General features: G+C 43.2%; 2 protein-coding genes across 32 annotated transcripts in view; one reads left to right on the forward strand and one right to left on the reverse strand.

Annotated features, from left to right (window-relative positions):
• The window catches only part of SH2B3 (SH2B adaptor protein 3), a 34,657-nt gene extending 31,247 nt beyond the window's left edge, over positions 1–3,410 (forward strand). For all 3 annotated transcript variants that reach the window (XM_036220784.1, XM_036220782.1, XM_036220783.1), the window contains one exon: positions 62–3,410. In XM_036220784.1, coding sequence (XP_036076677.1) covers positions 62–357 — 296 coding nt within the window. In that variant the 3' untranslated portion in view covers positions 358–3,410. The remainder of the gene's footprint in view (positions 1–61) is intronic.
• Positions 1–14,296, reverse strand: part of ATXN2 (ataxin 2) — a 103,109-nt gene that overhangs the window by 6,526 nt on the left and 82,287 nt on the right. For 9 of the 29 annotated variants that reach the window (XM_016149712.2, XM_036220763.1, XM_016149708.2 and 6 more), the window contains 4 exons: positions 13,729–13,782; positions 8,616–8,761; positions 7,731–7,958; positions 4,452–5,568 (listed from right to left, as the gene is read on the reverse strand). In XM_016149712.2, coding sequence (XP_016005198.1) covers positions 5,335–5,568; positions 7,731–7,958; positions 8,616–8,761; positions 13,729–13,782 — 662 coding nt within the window. In that variant the 3' untranslated portion in view covers positions 4,452–5,334. Of the gene's footprint in view, positions 1–3,935; positions 5,569–7,730; positions 7,959–8,615; positions 8,762–13,728; positions 13,783–14,296 lie in introns of those variants that run through there. The other 20 variants (XM_016149720.2, XM_036220766.1, XM_016149707.2 and 17 more) reach the window with 5 other exon arrangements.

Here is a 14,296-nt window from a genome sequence, read left to right on the forward strand (position 1 = left end):
TGTCTGTTTGTCCCCGCCCTATAAAGACTGACAGTTGTGGTCTTTGTCACTTATCCCGCAGGTTCTTCCAACGCGGTCCTGTTCCCTTTCTCCCTCTCCCGCTGGGACTCGGAGCTGGGCCTTCCCCACCTGAGCTCTTCTGGCTGCCCCCGGGGGCTGGGCCCGGAGGGTCTCCCAGGACGATCGTCTCCCCCAGAGCAGATCTTCCACCTGGTGCCTTCGCCCGAGGAACTGGCTGACAGCCTGCGGCACCTGGAGCCCGAGCCCGCCAGCAGAACCCGGGACTCGGACTACGAAATGGACTCCTCCTCCCGGAGCCACCTGCGGGCCATAGACAATCAGTACACACCTCTCTGACCGTGGCAAGGACTCCCTGCCTCACAGAGGCCCTGGAGGAGCTAGAGATAAGAACTTGTGAATGTAACTTTCTTTCCTTCCTTCCAGAGAGAGAGTTAAGGGACACTGTTAACTGTTCCAGTTTGGATGTGACCCTTCTATTAGGCCTGTTAAAGGGCCTCTTTTAAGTTTTATCTATCACCTAGCTTTCTTATTGTTTACAGATGTAGTTCTTGTTTGCCGATACTGCTGGCTCCTGCCCTGGGTCCTTAGGACCAGACTCCATCATCCCTAAGGGTGGTGGTGGGGTGAGGGCCAGAAGTGGCAGTGGAAACTTGTTCTCTTTTTCACTGACCCTGTCACAGCTGATGACAGACTCTGTTGGGGGTGGGGGTGAAGAGGGTCACCAGGAAGCCCAAAACACTAACAAGCCCTGGATTTTCTCATGGTTTTCCTGTTGCCGTGTCAGTCCACGTGGCACCCCTGCTGTGCCCATGCCACAGGTGACCACATCTATCCTGCTTTGACATTCAGCCTTAGGACAAAGCTCTGGCAGATGGACAGGCTAAAAATCAAAAATGATTTTAAACATTTTACCTCAGATCAATTTTTCAAAGGATTCAGGTTTCAAAACTAAACCATTGCTTACTTCGTTGCACTGTTTGAACTAATACCCATGTGATTTTTATAGTCAGAGACAGCTATGCAAATGCTTCTTAACTAGGTCCCAGTCTCAGCCAGCATGCCTGGCTTGTCTACTGCATCCTCAGGACAGTCACCGGCTGCTGAGTAGCCACTGTCCTTCCTAAATGTGGAGAAGTGAAGTGTGTCACCCGTTCAGGGAAATGAGACAATTGCTGAAATAGGAGGGTGGCAAGTTACAGTTCTATACTGGTGCCTTATGAATAAAAACTGGATTCTGGTTGACAGAAGCTTTACGGTGAGAGTTAAACCAAGGGGCGGGGGAGGGACAAGCAAAAAGGGAAGAAAGGCTCCTGGGCCTTTCTAGTGAATCTGTCACCAACAGGGCCGGCGCAGAGCCCCGCAGTGTCTAATGGCTTATTAAATTATCTGACGAGGTTTTAGCTCACCCTTATGCCAAAACGGAAGCTAGGAATCCGGTGCCACAGCTCACGAGGCAGTCCTCTAATGGCCCGGTGTTATTCCAGCTGCTCTCTGCTTCATCTGACGAAGCATGTGTGCACACACGTACGCACCTCCACCACATGGGGGCGCTGCTGCAGTCAAACCTCTCTGCCTCTTTCACAAGTGTCAATCCACAGGAGGGCCGGCTCCTCCCAGAGGTTACACACAGAGGCTCAAAAGCAAGGCGGGCAGTGATAGTGACGTCAGCTGCTCCTGAGTGCCAGCAGAATCACTCTGTACACACAGCCACCAGGTTCACCAAGGTGGCTTCTAGGAACCTGGGAGTTTCGTTCGCATAGCTTAATACATACACACTCACATCAGAGGCTGAAATTAAACCTTAGCCTAAAACTTACTGCTGGAGGGAGTAGACCAAACCCTCAGCCATTCTCTGTATTCCAAGAGATCTGTCTTTTGCTTCTAGAATTATCTGGATGAGCTTTTATTCTTGGAGGGGAGGGGCAAGTAGCCACCTCTTCGCCACTTAAAACCAATACTCCTGGGCGTTTTGACAGATTGTAAAACAGATCCAACCATGATCTAGATTTGTGGTCCATTTCTAAAGATATTTACTTTCTACATATCAAGCAGGTTCTCTCTTACGTAATGAATGCCACACAAAGTGTGAACCATGGGAGCAAGCACTGTTTTAAATTTCTCTTAAAAGAGAAAACATCACAAAGTCACTGGGCCAGAATTTCCCCTTGTCTGCACAAAAGGGGGGCCAAGTAGAAAATGACGCAAATAAATTCCCTCCCATCCGAGATATGACATCTTCAAGGCAAGGGCACTCCTTAGCAATTTCAACATTAACAATTCTCAGGTGGTGCCAAGAGGCACGCCAGACAGAGCAAAATAGCAGCTCTGACCCACTGGCTACAAAGTACAGGCTGAGACTCCGACAGAACTGGAAGTCACCCACCTCCAGACTTTAGTATAAAATGTTCAAGAAAAACATTTCCTTTCTAAATGTGTCTGAGTTACCAGGACAGCTCAAATACATTCTGACAAAAAGCCCCGTGGTGGCCTGGGAAGAAGTGACACTAAGCCAATGCCTTTTCTGCTGGAGCAGGTCAAGCTGGAGGCGAGGGAACAGCAGGCCCCTGGGCGCGATGCCCTCAGTGACCCTGCTAGCTGCAGCCAGCCCACCACGATAGCACATTCCACCACCCTCCTTCCAGTCCTGACGTGACTGCTGCTGCCAGCAACAGGCCGAGCCAGCAGCCTCCACTGAGAGAGCCCGGGCTCTGAGTGCCAGAGGGAGAGTGAGCATCACAGTCCCTCCAGTTGTCTCTAATTACAGACTATAAGGATAGCTTGACGGCTCCCAGCACCAACACTTCCTTAATCTGACTTTAATTAACTCTTACAAACTAACAGTCACCAGCACCAAAGAATTAAGTCAACTAACCTGCCTTGAATTTTAGACCAGCAATCCATATGGCTTTATCTGGTATAAATCTTCTGCCTTTGATCATTTCTGGACCGTGTAGGAAAAAGGAATAGCAATCATTAACATCTTAGGCCAGAGAACACTATTTTTATATAACAGTTTCTTAACCTAAAATCAAGGCCTTGAACTCATCCCTACGGGTTGCCTGAGATTCCTTAATGCTTTTATTCAGGGCTAAGTCTCATCGCAAATGTCATGTGAGCTCTAACATCTCCCAAAGGCTAGAACTTATAGTATATTGTCTCCACTGCCTCTTAACAAGGACACATCTGACATTCCAGTGTTCGGTTGGAATAAGCAGCACAGGAGATGAATTCATCTTGTATCATTATAGGCAGAAGGTATTTGGCAATTTTTATGTATTGTTTATGTACTGTATAAGTAACTTATTCTTGAATAATGCAAATTTTGCTATAATGTACAAATTGCTACATGTGAATTAAAGTTTTCAGAATCTTGATTTGTTGCCACAATATTTAAAGGCTCTATTACAACAGCTATGGTCTCAGCGAAATCCTTGCCCTGCTCAACTAACTGCTTTATCCTTTATCTTCCCACAAACTGGGGACATTAACAAATGCTTATGAGTTTACAGCATGAGCTACTTTTGTACATCACCTTTTCTGCCTTCTATCAGTTTTTAAAGTATCTCCTGCCCCCTACTGGTAAAACAAACATGTCTGACACAGGACAACTTCTGCCTGACAACACTCATTTGGGTTCAGGAGGTATAAAAAGGAAGCTTACAGAATCAGCATCAGGCTGAGGATGTGGAATGTCAGCGCTGCCCAACTCTGGCCAGCCTTCCTCCTTCTGACGCAGACCTCTATCCACCAGAGAATATCTCAGTCTTGTCTTTTTCTAGAGATACCTTGAACCAGAACTAAAGGTGAAGAAGAAAAGTCATTTGACAACTAACCTTCCAGGATATTAAGCAAGCACACTCAGCCCCCCTGCCTTGATGTTAACTAGTACCTTATACAAACACACACTAACTTGGTTTCAGTTTTTAAAACTTTTTTTATTTTTTAATTTTTTTTAAGTTTTTATTTTATATTATCTACAAAGTAAAAGTTTTTCCCTTAACTTAAAAGTTGAACCACTGTAGACAGTGATCACTTCATCAAACTTGATTTATAAATAATAATCCGTCAGTTTGACGGTAAGAATTTACTGAACCTCTGTCAAGTTTAGTAAAAGGGCGTTCCAAGTCTTGATTTTTTTTTTTTTTTTTAGCAGTAATAGCAGCAAGAATCACTCTTGTTACTTCTTTTGCTAGCTGATGTGTTCATGACTTTTGAGGGTCATTAAAAAATAAATAACTTCCAGTTTCAGCAAGCAGAGCTGGGGTACTTGCGGGACTCTGAAACAGCGTATGGAATTATGGAACAGCCCACAAGTTCCTAAATGCCTCTACTCGGTCCAAATATCTTCCACTGCAAGTGAACTGTTAGCATTCCTATTGGATGTTACAAGAAACCAACATGTATTTCTTAAAAACAAAATAAATGAAATTCTAGTTTTCTGTGCTTCCAGTTGGTAGAAGCAGTAGAAGGGAGGAGGGAATTTGGCCTTTCGGTTCCTCCAGGGCAGCCTTACAACTGCTGTTGGTGGTGGGCTTGTACTGTAAAAAAGAAAAGTGAATGTTTAAACAGAAAGCTGGCAACACCGCACATTAGCCTAGTGTCTGTCTCTGCAGCACATGGCTGTACGCTATCCTCGTGCTAGCTGAACAAGACTCAAAATTTAATTCGCTCCCCCCCACTCCACATCTGCACCAAAACGGGGAGGGGGAGAGGGGTGGGTAGAAACAAACCAGTAAGACGTAAAACCACTTCAGATAAAACTCCCAGAAGACTTGTTGCTCATGGGGTAGAAAACCAGGCCTTAACATACCCCCTCCCCAAGTATTAGCCACGCACCAGGATTGCTTTTAAAGGAACAGGTTAGACTGAAATCTCGCCATGGCAGCCATCAAGTATTAGAGCACAGTCACGGGGGGTTCTCTCCCTGTGAGGGCGTAGGCTGGCGCTAATACTACGCTCAAAACCAGTCCATACACAGCACTTCCTTATCAGTAGTATTCTCTAGAGCTACAATCAAACTGTCATGGCGATAACCCCCCACAGGTCAGACTGCTGGGACTCAGGAAGGAAAACGCTGCCCTGCCCAGCCTGCCGTAAACAAGGAAGGCCAACTGAGTCCTAAGCATGCATCAGCCACACAGAATGCTGCTGCTGCTTCTCATCAAGCCAAACCCTGTACCATCAGAACACACACAGACTCGGCTCCGGAAGCCTCAGGCCCTGATGCTGAGCTGATCGTCACCGTCCCTACTGTGCACACTGACGGGTCTTGCTGGTTTTCAAATGCGGGGCTTGAAGCGCTGGCCCTGCCTGTCATTCGACCTGTGCGAGCAGAATGCTTTGGGGTGCCCGGCGGCCCCTGCACACACACGCCTCACCTGAAGGGTGCGTCATATAGGGGAAATGCGCTGTTGTCGAGACTGGAATGGGCTGTAGTGCACTTTGAGCGAGGGCGGCCTGGGGACCGCCGGGTGGCTGTGTCGTCATTAGCATCATTGGCGCATGGGCAGTTGGATGAGAAGGAACCATTCCTGACTGTACATGAGCCTGAAACAGAGAGCTCTTTTACGCATACAGGCAACATCTCCGGCTTAAACAACATGTCAACTGTGTTCCTTTCACTGGGCTGGGGCTCTTGGGAAAGGCAACAGTGGCCCCCAGGGCCCTTTCTTTTCTCTGGGGACAATCCCTAGTGGGTCGTCACTGACCTACAGACATGCTTCACCCTTTAGCAGATCGATCCTGCAAGGCTGAGGGAGCAGGCACCCAGTGAGTCTGGGTAAAAGTCAGGGCTGCAATGTCCTAGCCTTCAACGTTTCTGATCGCTGGATTCAATGTACGGGGCAAGATCTTCACAAAGACCAGACCCCTCACCCAAGGGCGGCATTCTCAACCTAACAGGAGGCAAGACACAATCATGCTTCAGAATCTGGCTTCCATGTGGGGCCTCAAAAGTTTTACAGAGGACATTCCTTTCAAGTAGGAAAGCGGATTATTACATTAGAAGCAGGGACTGTCAAATTCAGTTCCATGGATCACTCTCCTGGTTGCCCTGCCCCCACCCCTACTGCTCCGCTGCTGGCCTGCTCACCAGCACAGCTCAGTGGAGAGTGAGGAACGAGGCAGGGCAGTGAGAGAAGGGACTCAGGCCCCTCTGCTCGGCTAAAGATACACTGATGGAGCAGGAGGAGGTCTGCGGTGAATGGCTTCAGTGAGATGGGGAGGGGTGATAAAAAATAATCTGGGCCCGCTCAGTGTCCCTGTGACAGTGAGTTCAACCCGGTCTGTCAAGTTGGGAAGGTCTCGGTCAGCCCCAGCAGCCGGGTCCCAGCTCTGCAGGGCTCTGGCAGGGCCTGGGAGAGCCCGTCTTCCTGCCTCCCACACTGTGCACAGCTCCAGACCAAGAAGAAACGCTGCTTTTATTCTCTTACATATTCAAATGGAGCCATGGCATATCTGGGCTTCCCTGTGATCCTTTTTGATCCTTTTTGTTCTTTCAGCACAAAAACACAAAAGTGAGGTTTTAGGAACCCCGACCTACATGTAAAGTCACATACCTACTTAGCCACCAGCCTCTGCTGGACAGGACCCCAGCTCTCAGGTAGCTCCTGATTCAGCCAGACCATGCTGGCCCACACCTGGCCGAACCAGCTCCCCTCCCCACCATCCAAAGCCAATCATCCACTGCAGTGCGCCACATTCCGCACCCTGCACTTTGTACAAGAGGACACCCAACCTTCCCAGGGCTGTGGAACTCTAGTTACAAGGTCGCCTTTTGAGCCTTAGTGCCAACTGAGTCGCATTCCAGCTCCCCAACACCAGAGCCTCAGTTGCGCACTGCGTGACATGGAGTTCAGGGAGGCAGTCTAGCTTAGTCTAGCCTAAGAGTGCTGTTCTGAAAGCAGCAAGCAGAGACATCGAACACAGCCAGTTCACCATTCACAGCTCCAGGGGGGCCTCCAGGACAGGGCTAGAGCCCGACTTCGGTGCAGTTCCTTCCCCTCGCTAAGACAGTGCAACCTGGCCCTGGACTGCACTGGACTTTGTCAGCAGCTGATGCGGACAGCACCACACCTTCCAACCTTCAGAAGCCAACACAGGAGGTGAGCTCCAGGGCGCACCGAGGGCTGCTCTTTACGAAACAGAGCAAACCCCTGGGCGCTTTCAGCTTCTAGTTACACTGCACCAATGCACAAGGCCGAGCCTTTTCAAGAAGTACAACTTACAGTCAAAGCGGATGTATGGAAAGCCAGGGAAACCAACTTAACGAGTAGAGAGATTTCTCTAGAATTCATGACTAACATTCAAGCTGACAAGCCCAGGATAGTCACCTTAGAGTTGAGGATTTATGAAGGTTCACCTCGTGTGTGAGTGTGTGTATGCGTGTATCTCAATGAAACTATAAAAACACAGCAAAGCAGACACAGATAGGAAGGGAGGACTGGGTTGCATTCCAGAGTCAAAGATTCTTTTTAAGGCCTCAGCTGGTAAACGTTAAAGGACTGATCTATCAGCAATTTCACTGGTCCATTACAAAACCACACAAACATCCATTTAGGGCCAGATCACATGTATTTGAGCGGGAAGAGGGAGACAGGCAAATCACACACAGGGTTTCCCAGCTAGGAGAGCACCTGGCTGTTCACTGCTTATCCGCTAACCTTCACATTCTATTGGTCTTCACAAGAAGTTGGCTAAAGCTGATTTACCTGAGGTACGTGGGCCATGTGGGGTGGATTGGTATATGCCGGCTGAACATGAGAAGGATGAATTGTAAAGACGGTCTGTTGTGCTGTTGGGAAACTATTCTGTGGCGACTGCGTGTTGGAGGCAGGTGTCATGGAAGGGGGGGTTGGTGCAAGCCCCGCGTGGTAAATGGCTGACTGCTGCTGTGGACTGGCCAGGTGGAGAGCCTGGGCGGCCTGGTGCTGATGGTGCTGCAAAGCGAAAGGGAAGAATTAAGAAAACCACTTCTTTAATGAAAAGCAGTTACGGGTCACACACAGAGCTGAGCCCGACACATGAAAACAGGTTCCACCTGGGCCCAAGATGACGGACAAGGGCAGCCACAGAAGAATGCACAAGGTGGTAAGAGCAGGGTGGGAGGTGTGTGTGTGGGGGGTATGCCTCCTGTTCAGAGACCTCCTTTCTGGGTACAAGCCCGATTCTCAGCCTGCCAGTTGTAAGCCCTCGATTAAGCAGAAGTAAAATAAAACTACCGCCCCAGAGAACTGACAGATGTCAGAGAGCCTTAACTGCCTGTTAATAAACATGATTAAAGAAGCTACCAGGGGAAAAAAACTCAATCACATAAACATTAGGAATGATGTAAAGAAAAGTCCCAAGCAAATTCTTGTTAGATTTTTCAATATTGATGTTTCCAGAACTGATTTGATCATCTTATTCGCAGTATGTATTTTATAATGCGACTTAAAACCAACCCCAGGGACACAGTCTGCAGAGCTGTACGCTGGCACCGGGAGGCAAGGCCGCTAAGTGTTCTGATCGTACAGTAACTAGCCCCTTGCCTGGCACTGAAGAAAACAGTAAAGAGGAGGAAGCACTTCTCTGAAGGCCTCTGAGCTTCTCCTTACCTGAACAGGGCTGGGCGCAGGGTGATTTCCACCATGCTGGCTTTGCTGCTGTCCGGTGGGGGTAGCTGAAGGCTGAGGATGTGGCGTATGTGGGTGCAGGGTAGCATTAGGGTGTGCGTACTGCTGAGCAAGGGAACCAGTGGAAACTAAAGTGAAAGAAAAAGGAGTGTGTACAACTGCCACATGTGACAGATGAGCTTAAGCGCTCCTCTATGCTTCATCAATTGAGCTTTCTTGATGTTCAATGGCCTAACTTATGCTGTTTACCAATCTCTATATTTGACTCCACTTAAACCATCAATTTTCTTGAAAAAAAAAATAAATGTGAAGTTATTACTAACAATCAGACTAGCGTTTTATTCATATAACACAGTCGCATACATTATATTATAATCTAATTAGTTTAAATTTACTCTTAAAAGTCACTAGATTTTCCTGAAAAGGTAACTTAAAAGCATAGGCAGAAACAATTCGAACCATGTCAACCCCTCCCCATCCCCCGCTTCCTATCACATACACCTCAGCTCGAGGCCATCACCTGGCTAGCCTCACCATGCTACTGTCCTGGAGCTGCCACAGTGTCCCATGGGCACAGCCTGTATCGGGCTGGGGGAAGGGGCTGGGTAAGTATGTGGCAAGATCAAGGCTCTATCTTCAACGCACGCCAAAGACCACAATCTTTCTCAGCTGATCACAGAAGCCACTCTGCCACTCAGCTGGTTACCTGGGCTCTCTCTGTTCAAGAATCTCTCACCTTTGCTTTATAAGACCTAGTAGACCTAAACTATGTAAAAAATGATCTCCCTTAAAAGCATCCCAGCCTATAGAATCTTACTAGAGTAACTTCAAAGGAAACATGATGAGCCGGTTTAAGTAAAATTGTGTTCATTAAAGTTAAGAACCCAAAGCCAATTCTTTGTGAATCTCAGTACAGACTATGCCTTAGTAAAAAACAGGGAGATCAAGTATAAATTTATTCACATTTTCTCCAAGGAGCAATTTGAGATTCAAAGGTATAATAAGATGGGCTCTTTGCTTCCAGTGACTATAGAGAGCACACTGATAACGAACTTCACCATGATGTAGCAATGAACTGAGGATAGTATTCTCAAGACAGACACATCACTAGCAACATGTGATGTGTCTGTCTTGAGAACACTATCCTCACTTAGCTCCTTGAGAAGCTAAGCCCATACACAGAAACAATTCCGAAATAGTTCATGTTCTTCATATGATGTGTTAGCAAACTACAGGGCTGATGGGGAGAAGCAAGCACTGCTTTGGGATCAGGCACCCTAACTCCTGCAGTCTTAACAGGCAAGGCTGCCAAGAGTCACCCAGCATAAATGACTATGGGAAGCCCCATGTAAATGTTATGCAGAGGGTTAGCACACAAAGCAATTCTGTAGGGCTTGACATTGTAGGGCCAAGGGCCACCAACACTCCAGCGCAACTGGTTCTCTCTCCAAGTGCACATGTATCTTTTAAAAGAGGGCAGGGTGAGGCAGAGTCAGGACTAGGACCACCTGTGCATCCACTGCCCATGCCGTGACAGGCATTACTATCCAGATAAGATTAAAAAGAGCACTTTTGTTTATATTGAGAAAATCTCCTACTTATAATAGTTAACATACATTGGAACATGTTAACAAGGAGAACAGTGACTGTATATTCTCTGGGTGGTTTTTCCCGTTTAATTTTTTTTTTTTTTTTAATTTAAGTATAGTTGGCATAAAATATTTCTTGGGGTGTTTTTGAGAAGAGTCGGTGACTGCTAGGAGCTGGGAAAAATAATGTGCTAACTGCTTTTCTTGAACTACACAGTTCTATGAGTCTATAAAAGCAGTCAAGTGTTTCTTCTAATTCACTGGCTTATTAAAAAGCCACTCTTCACCCCCATGCTCATCAACTTAACTTTCAGAACTCCCAAAATTGTCTAGGCACTGACTTGGTCTAAAAGACTTGATATAAATTTTGACTCTTTGTTCTTGCAAAAATCTTAGTTATTTTTCAAATTTAAATAACTGAAATGGCCCCATGTAGCTAGTAGCTGATTAGATAGCACGATTTGTAGCACATTTCCATCATCACAAAGTTCTACTGGATGGTGATGTCCAGAGTCATTCGTGCTCCCTTATTTTCAAACCATTAGCATTAAAATCTTCCCTATGTCCAAGCTTCTTAAATGTTTCATTTGGAGCAATATTAAATATGGGAAAAAGCAATTCCGAAATTCCAAATTCTATTTATGAGGTTTCATAAATACAGAGTACAGACTCTCAGGGTTTCTATTTTTTTACTTTACTTATTCAAGAAATTTTTATAAATTTTGCTTTTTAAAAAAAGTATCTCCTAAGTAAAGTATTTTCTAAGAAAATAAAAAGTAACAATAAATTTTAAAAAATCTATCTGGGTGCTGTATTAATTTTCACACATAAAAACATGGCCATGACCATCTCAAAGAGAATGATTATGTGCATGAAGTCTCATAATTGTTATTCATCAATTGGAAAAATGTTAAAATCTTGAAATTATCTAGAGAAAATTAAAGATAAAATATTTTTATTATGCATTTTTAAAGGGCATCTCTGTGATGGTTTACCAATATTTAAGACCTGTATTCTAATCTATACCTCATTTGCATTCATAGCACAAATATTTCAAATTATCCAAGCTAAATATATCAAATCTTTTGTTTAAAAAACTCATCCTTTCCCTAAATGCCAGTAAACTACGATGTATTACAAGAAAAATCAAGTAGATGTAATATATACATCATAAACTGCAAATAAAATTTAAAGTTTATTTAGAAATATCTTCCTTTGTTCATCTTCTTGCTTAAAAGACATAAAGCAAGTATCTTATCCAGGAACCCATTTTATTCCTCATATATGAAAACTGAGTGGCTATTTGGGAAAAATGTAAAATGTACACTTTAATTCAATACGAATAACAGCGAAAATATAGTTTAGTTCCTTGAAAGGCCACAAGAATGAGACAGAAACGTGGGACAGGAGGAAAATTAAAAGGCCGAGGGAGGAAAAAAAGATTGGAAGGAAAGAGAAACAAGAGAAATGAATCAATACAGAGTAAATGAGGAAAAATAGAATCAGGAAAAGCAGAGAGCAACAGGCAGTAAATTCTGAGCTGTACTAAGTAGTGTATCACTTAACTGCTTTTATTATACATGCTCACTTATTTAGCTAAACATTTCAGAGAAGTTACAGTGAATTTTCTTTAAAATTGTGATTTATCTATTTGTCAGTTAAATTTCTGTTTATAAAATTTGAGTTGCCTTCATGAAACATGAATTAGGTCTAAAATTTGAGTTGCCTTCACAAAATATGAATTAGGTCAAGCAAATCAAAGTATTGCTTTTTTGGGCCAGATCAGGTCTAAGTTTCCTACTCGCTGTGTTCCTTGATATAAATGTTTACAATTCTGATTAGGTAATTTTTCAAATCTTCCTAACACTAACCACATTCCAAAAATAGTTTCCTAAGCCATGATCTTACTGAAGCCAATTGAGTCCATAAAGCTGTGTGTTTAATTTGTAACTAGGTTTTTTCATTTTGATCTTGGATGCACAAGGCATGAGAGATCACCAGCACTGCAAAACTTAAACAAAACGACATCTTCCAACGTTTAAATCTGATGTGAAATTCAGAGAAAAAAGGAAATGAAGGAAAGTTGAAATCTCTGTAAACGGCAACAGAGACCAAACCATGACAAAATGGTTCAGATGAGGGGAGGGGGGATTCCAAGCAGCAAATTAAATGACAAACAGCAGCCCCACTGTTAGTTTCTTTTAAAAATACTGATACCCCCTTGTGAGAGAAGGTGTGCTAACAAGGTGGTTAATGCTTAGGTGTGACGATTAAGGGTCTCTTACTTACCAGTAACTGGAATCCAAAACTACTAACAGAGACAGTAAGATGGTGAGGATAACTACATTTGAGACCTCAAATTGAGTACATGATAAAACTGATTACTGACACTGTCTTTTACATACTATATCACATACATAGTTTCCCTTTAAGAGTATATATATGTATATATATACACACACATATATACACATATACAGCAAGACTCCTTTTTAAAGAGCATCTATTAAAGGATTAAATTTGTTAACATTTCCTAGCACCAAATAAATAACGTATACATTTATTTTTGGATACCAAGTCATGGCACAATTAATGAAAATTTAAGTAAAAATGTTTTCTAAATGCTTTTTAAAAATCTGGCATTTAGTACATTAAGACATTGAGTCATTCTATAAAATAATTCAAAATTTAGTCTCTAAAGTAAAATTTTACTCCTTAATATCCTCTAGAATACAGTATTTCACATAAAGTGACACATTACTGGCATTAATTTCTAAAGGGTTTCTACATGCTAGTACCTTTCGTGTTTGAATATCAAAAGTCCATGACTAGCCTTGTTTAAAATTTGCCCTACAAATAGAGACAACACACCTTAGAAGTTCATTTCCAAAAGAAAGCTCTGCCCAGACTTTCTCCGTTTAGGAGCAAGCATTTCCTTTTCACTGGTGGTGAGGGGGTGCTGAGAGGGGCCAGGGCTGCCAAAGATCACCTCTGCTGGGTCATTCTTTAAGTACAAGACACCCTGAGGTGTCTGCTGCAAATATCTTAAACCCTCAGTCATGCAAACGCTAAAAGACAGCAATGTCTCTTCCCTAGTTTTTCAACCCTTTTCAATTTAAAATTCTTGTAAGAATAAATTTCTTACCAGGATAATAAAAAAAACTAACGTTTTAAGTTTTCTATATTAAGCTCATGGCTTGGTTTTAAAAAAGGCGATTCAGGAAAGTTTTCTGAAGGAGGAAAATATTAGACATTTCCAAAACAGTCACATGTTTGCTTGGTATGCAAAAATTCATTTCTGAAACCACTCAATTTTTTACCTCCAGCTTTCTTAAGCTGGGTTTTATTTCTTTTAAAATTCTGAATTACTTACAGATATACGTATTTTTAATGATTTTTGTCTGGCACAAGGAAAAATATTGCTCAACAAGTCTACTCCCTTAACATGTATTCTTTAAAAAGTGTTTTACTGTTCAATTAAAATTAGTATAAAAAACCCAACTCACTGGCAAAGTAGAAAGAAGGGCTTGTCTCCTTGTTGTATGGTAATTTGGGACATGCTGAATTTGGGAAATAGAAAGGTAAATTAGCCTTTTGAGGTGTGCATTTTTCTAATTTTCTGGAAAGGTTGACATATTTAGTATTTCTTTTTGTATTCATGCATAATTCATTCTTCTTATTTTACAAGAGATGACAAGCACTTTAAACATTGCTACAAATTTAAATAAAAGAGGGCTGAACCAAAAGACACTTTTCTTCTGTACTGGGGTGTCAAATTCTGCATGCTGACTTGCTTAAACAAAAGGAATAACATTGTTATCTAATAAGAACAACATGACATTCCATTGAACAACCTTGATATAAATAATGTACCAAAATAAAATATTTACCAAGTTTAATTCAAAAGACTCAAATAATTCTGTAAATCATTATTAATAGAAATGTCATCATTCTGTAAGATATTTATAAGGTATCTGGTAGTGGATCCAAAAACTTAGAAACATGATAATAGTAACATTAAACATGGTTATGATATCCTTTCTTATTAAGATATCTACATAAAAGTGTGTGTGT

The sequence above is a fragment of the Rousettus aegyptiacus genome, unplaced genomic scaffold, assembly GCF_014176215.1.
Source record: "Rousettus aegyptiacus isolate mRouAeg1 unplaced genomic scaffold, mRouAeg1.p scaffold_m13_p_5, whole genome shotgun sequence".
NCBI classification, from domain to species: Eukaryota; Metazoa; Chordata; class Mammalia; order Chiroptera; family Pteropodidae; genus Rousettus; species Rousettus aegyptiacus.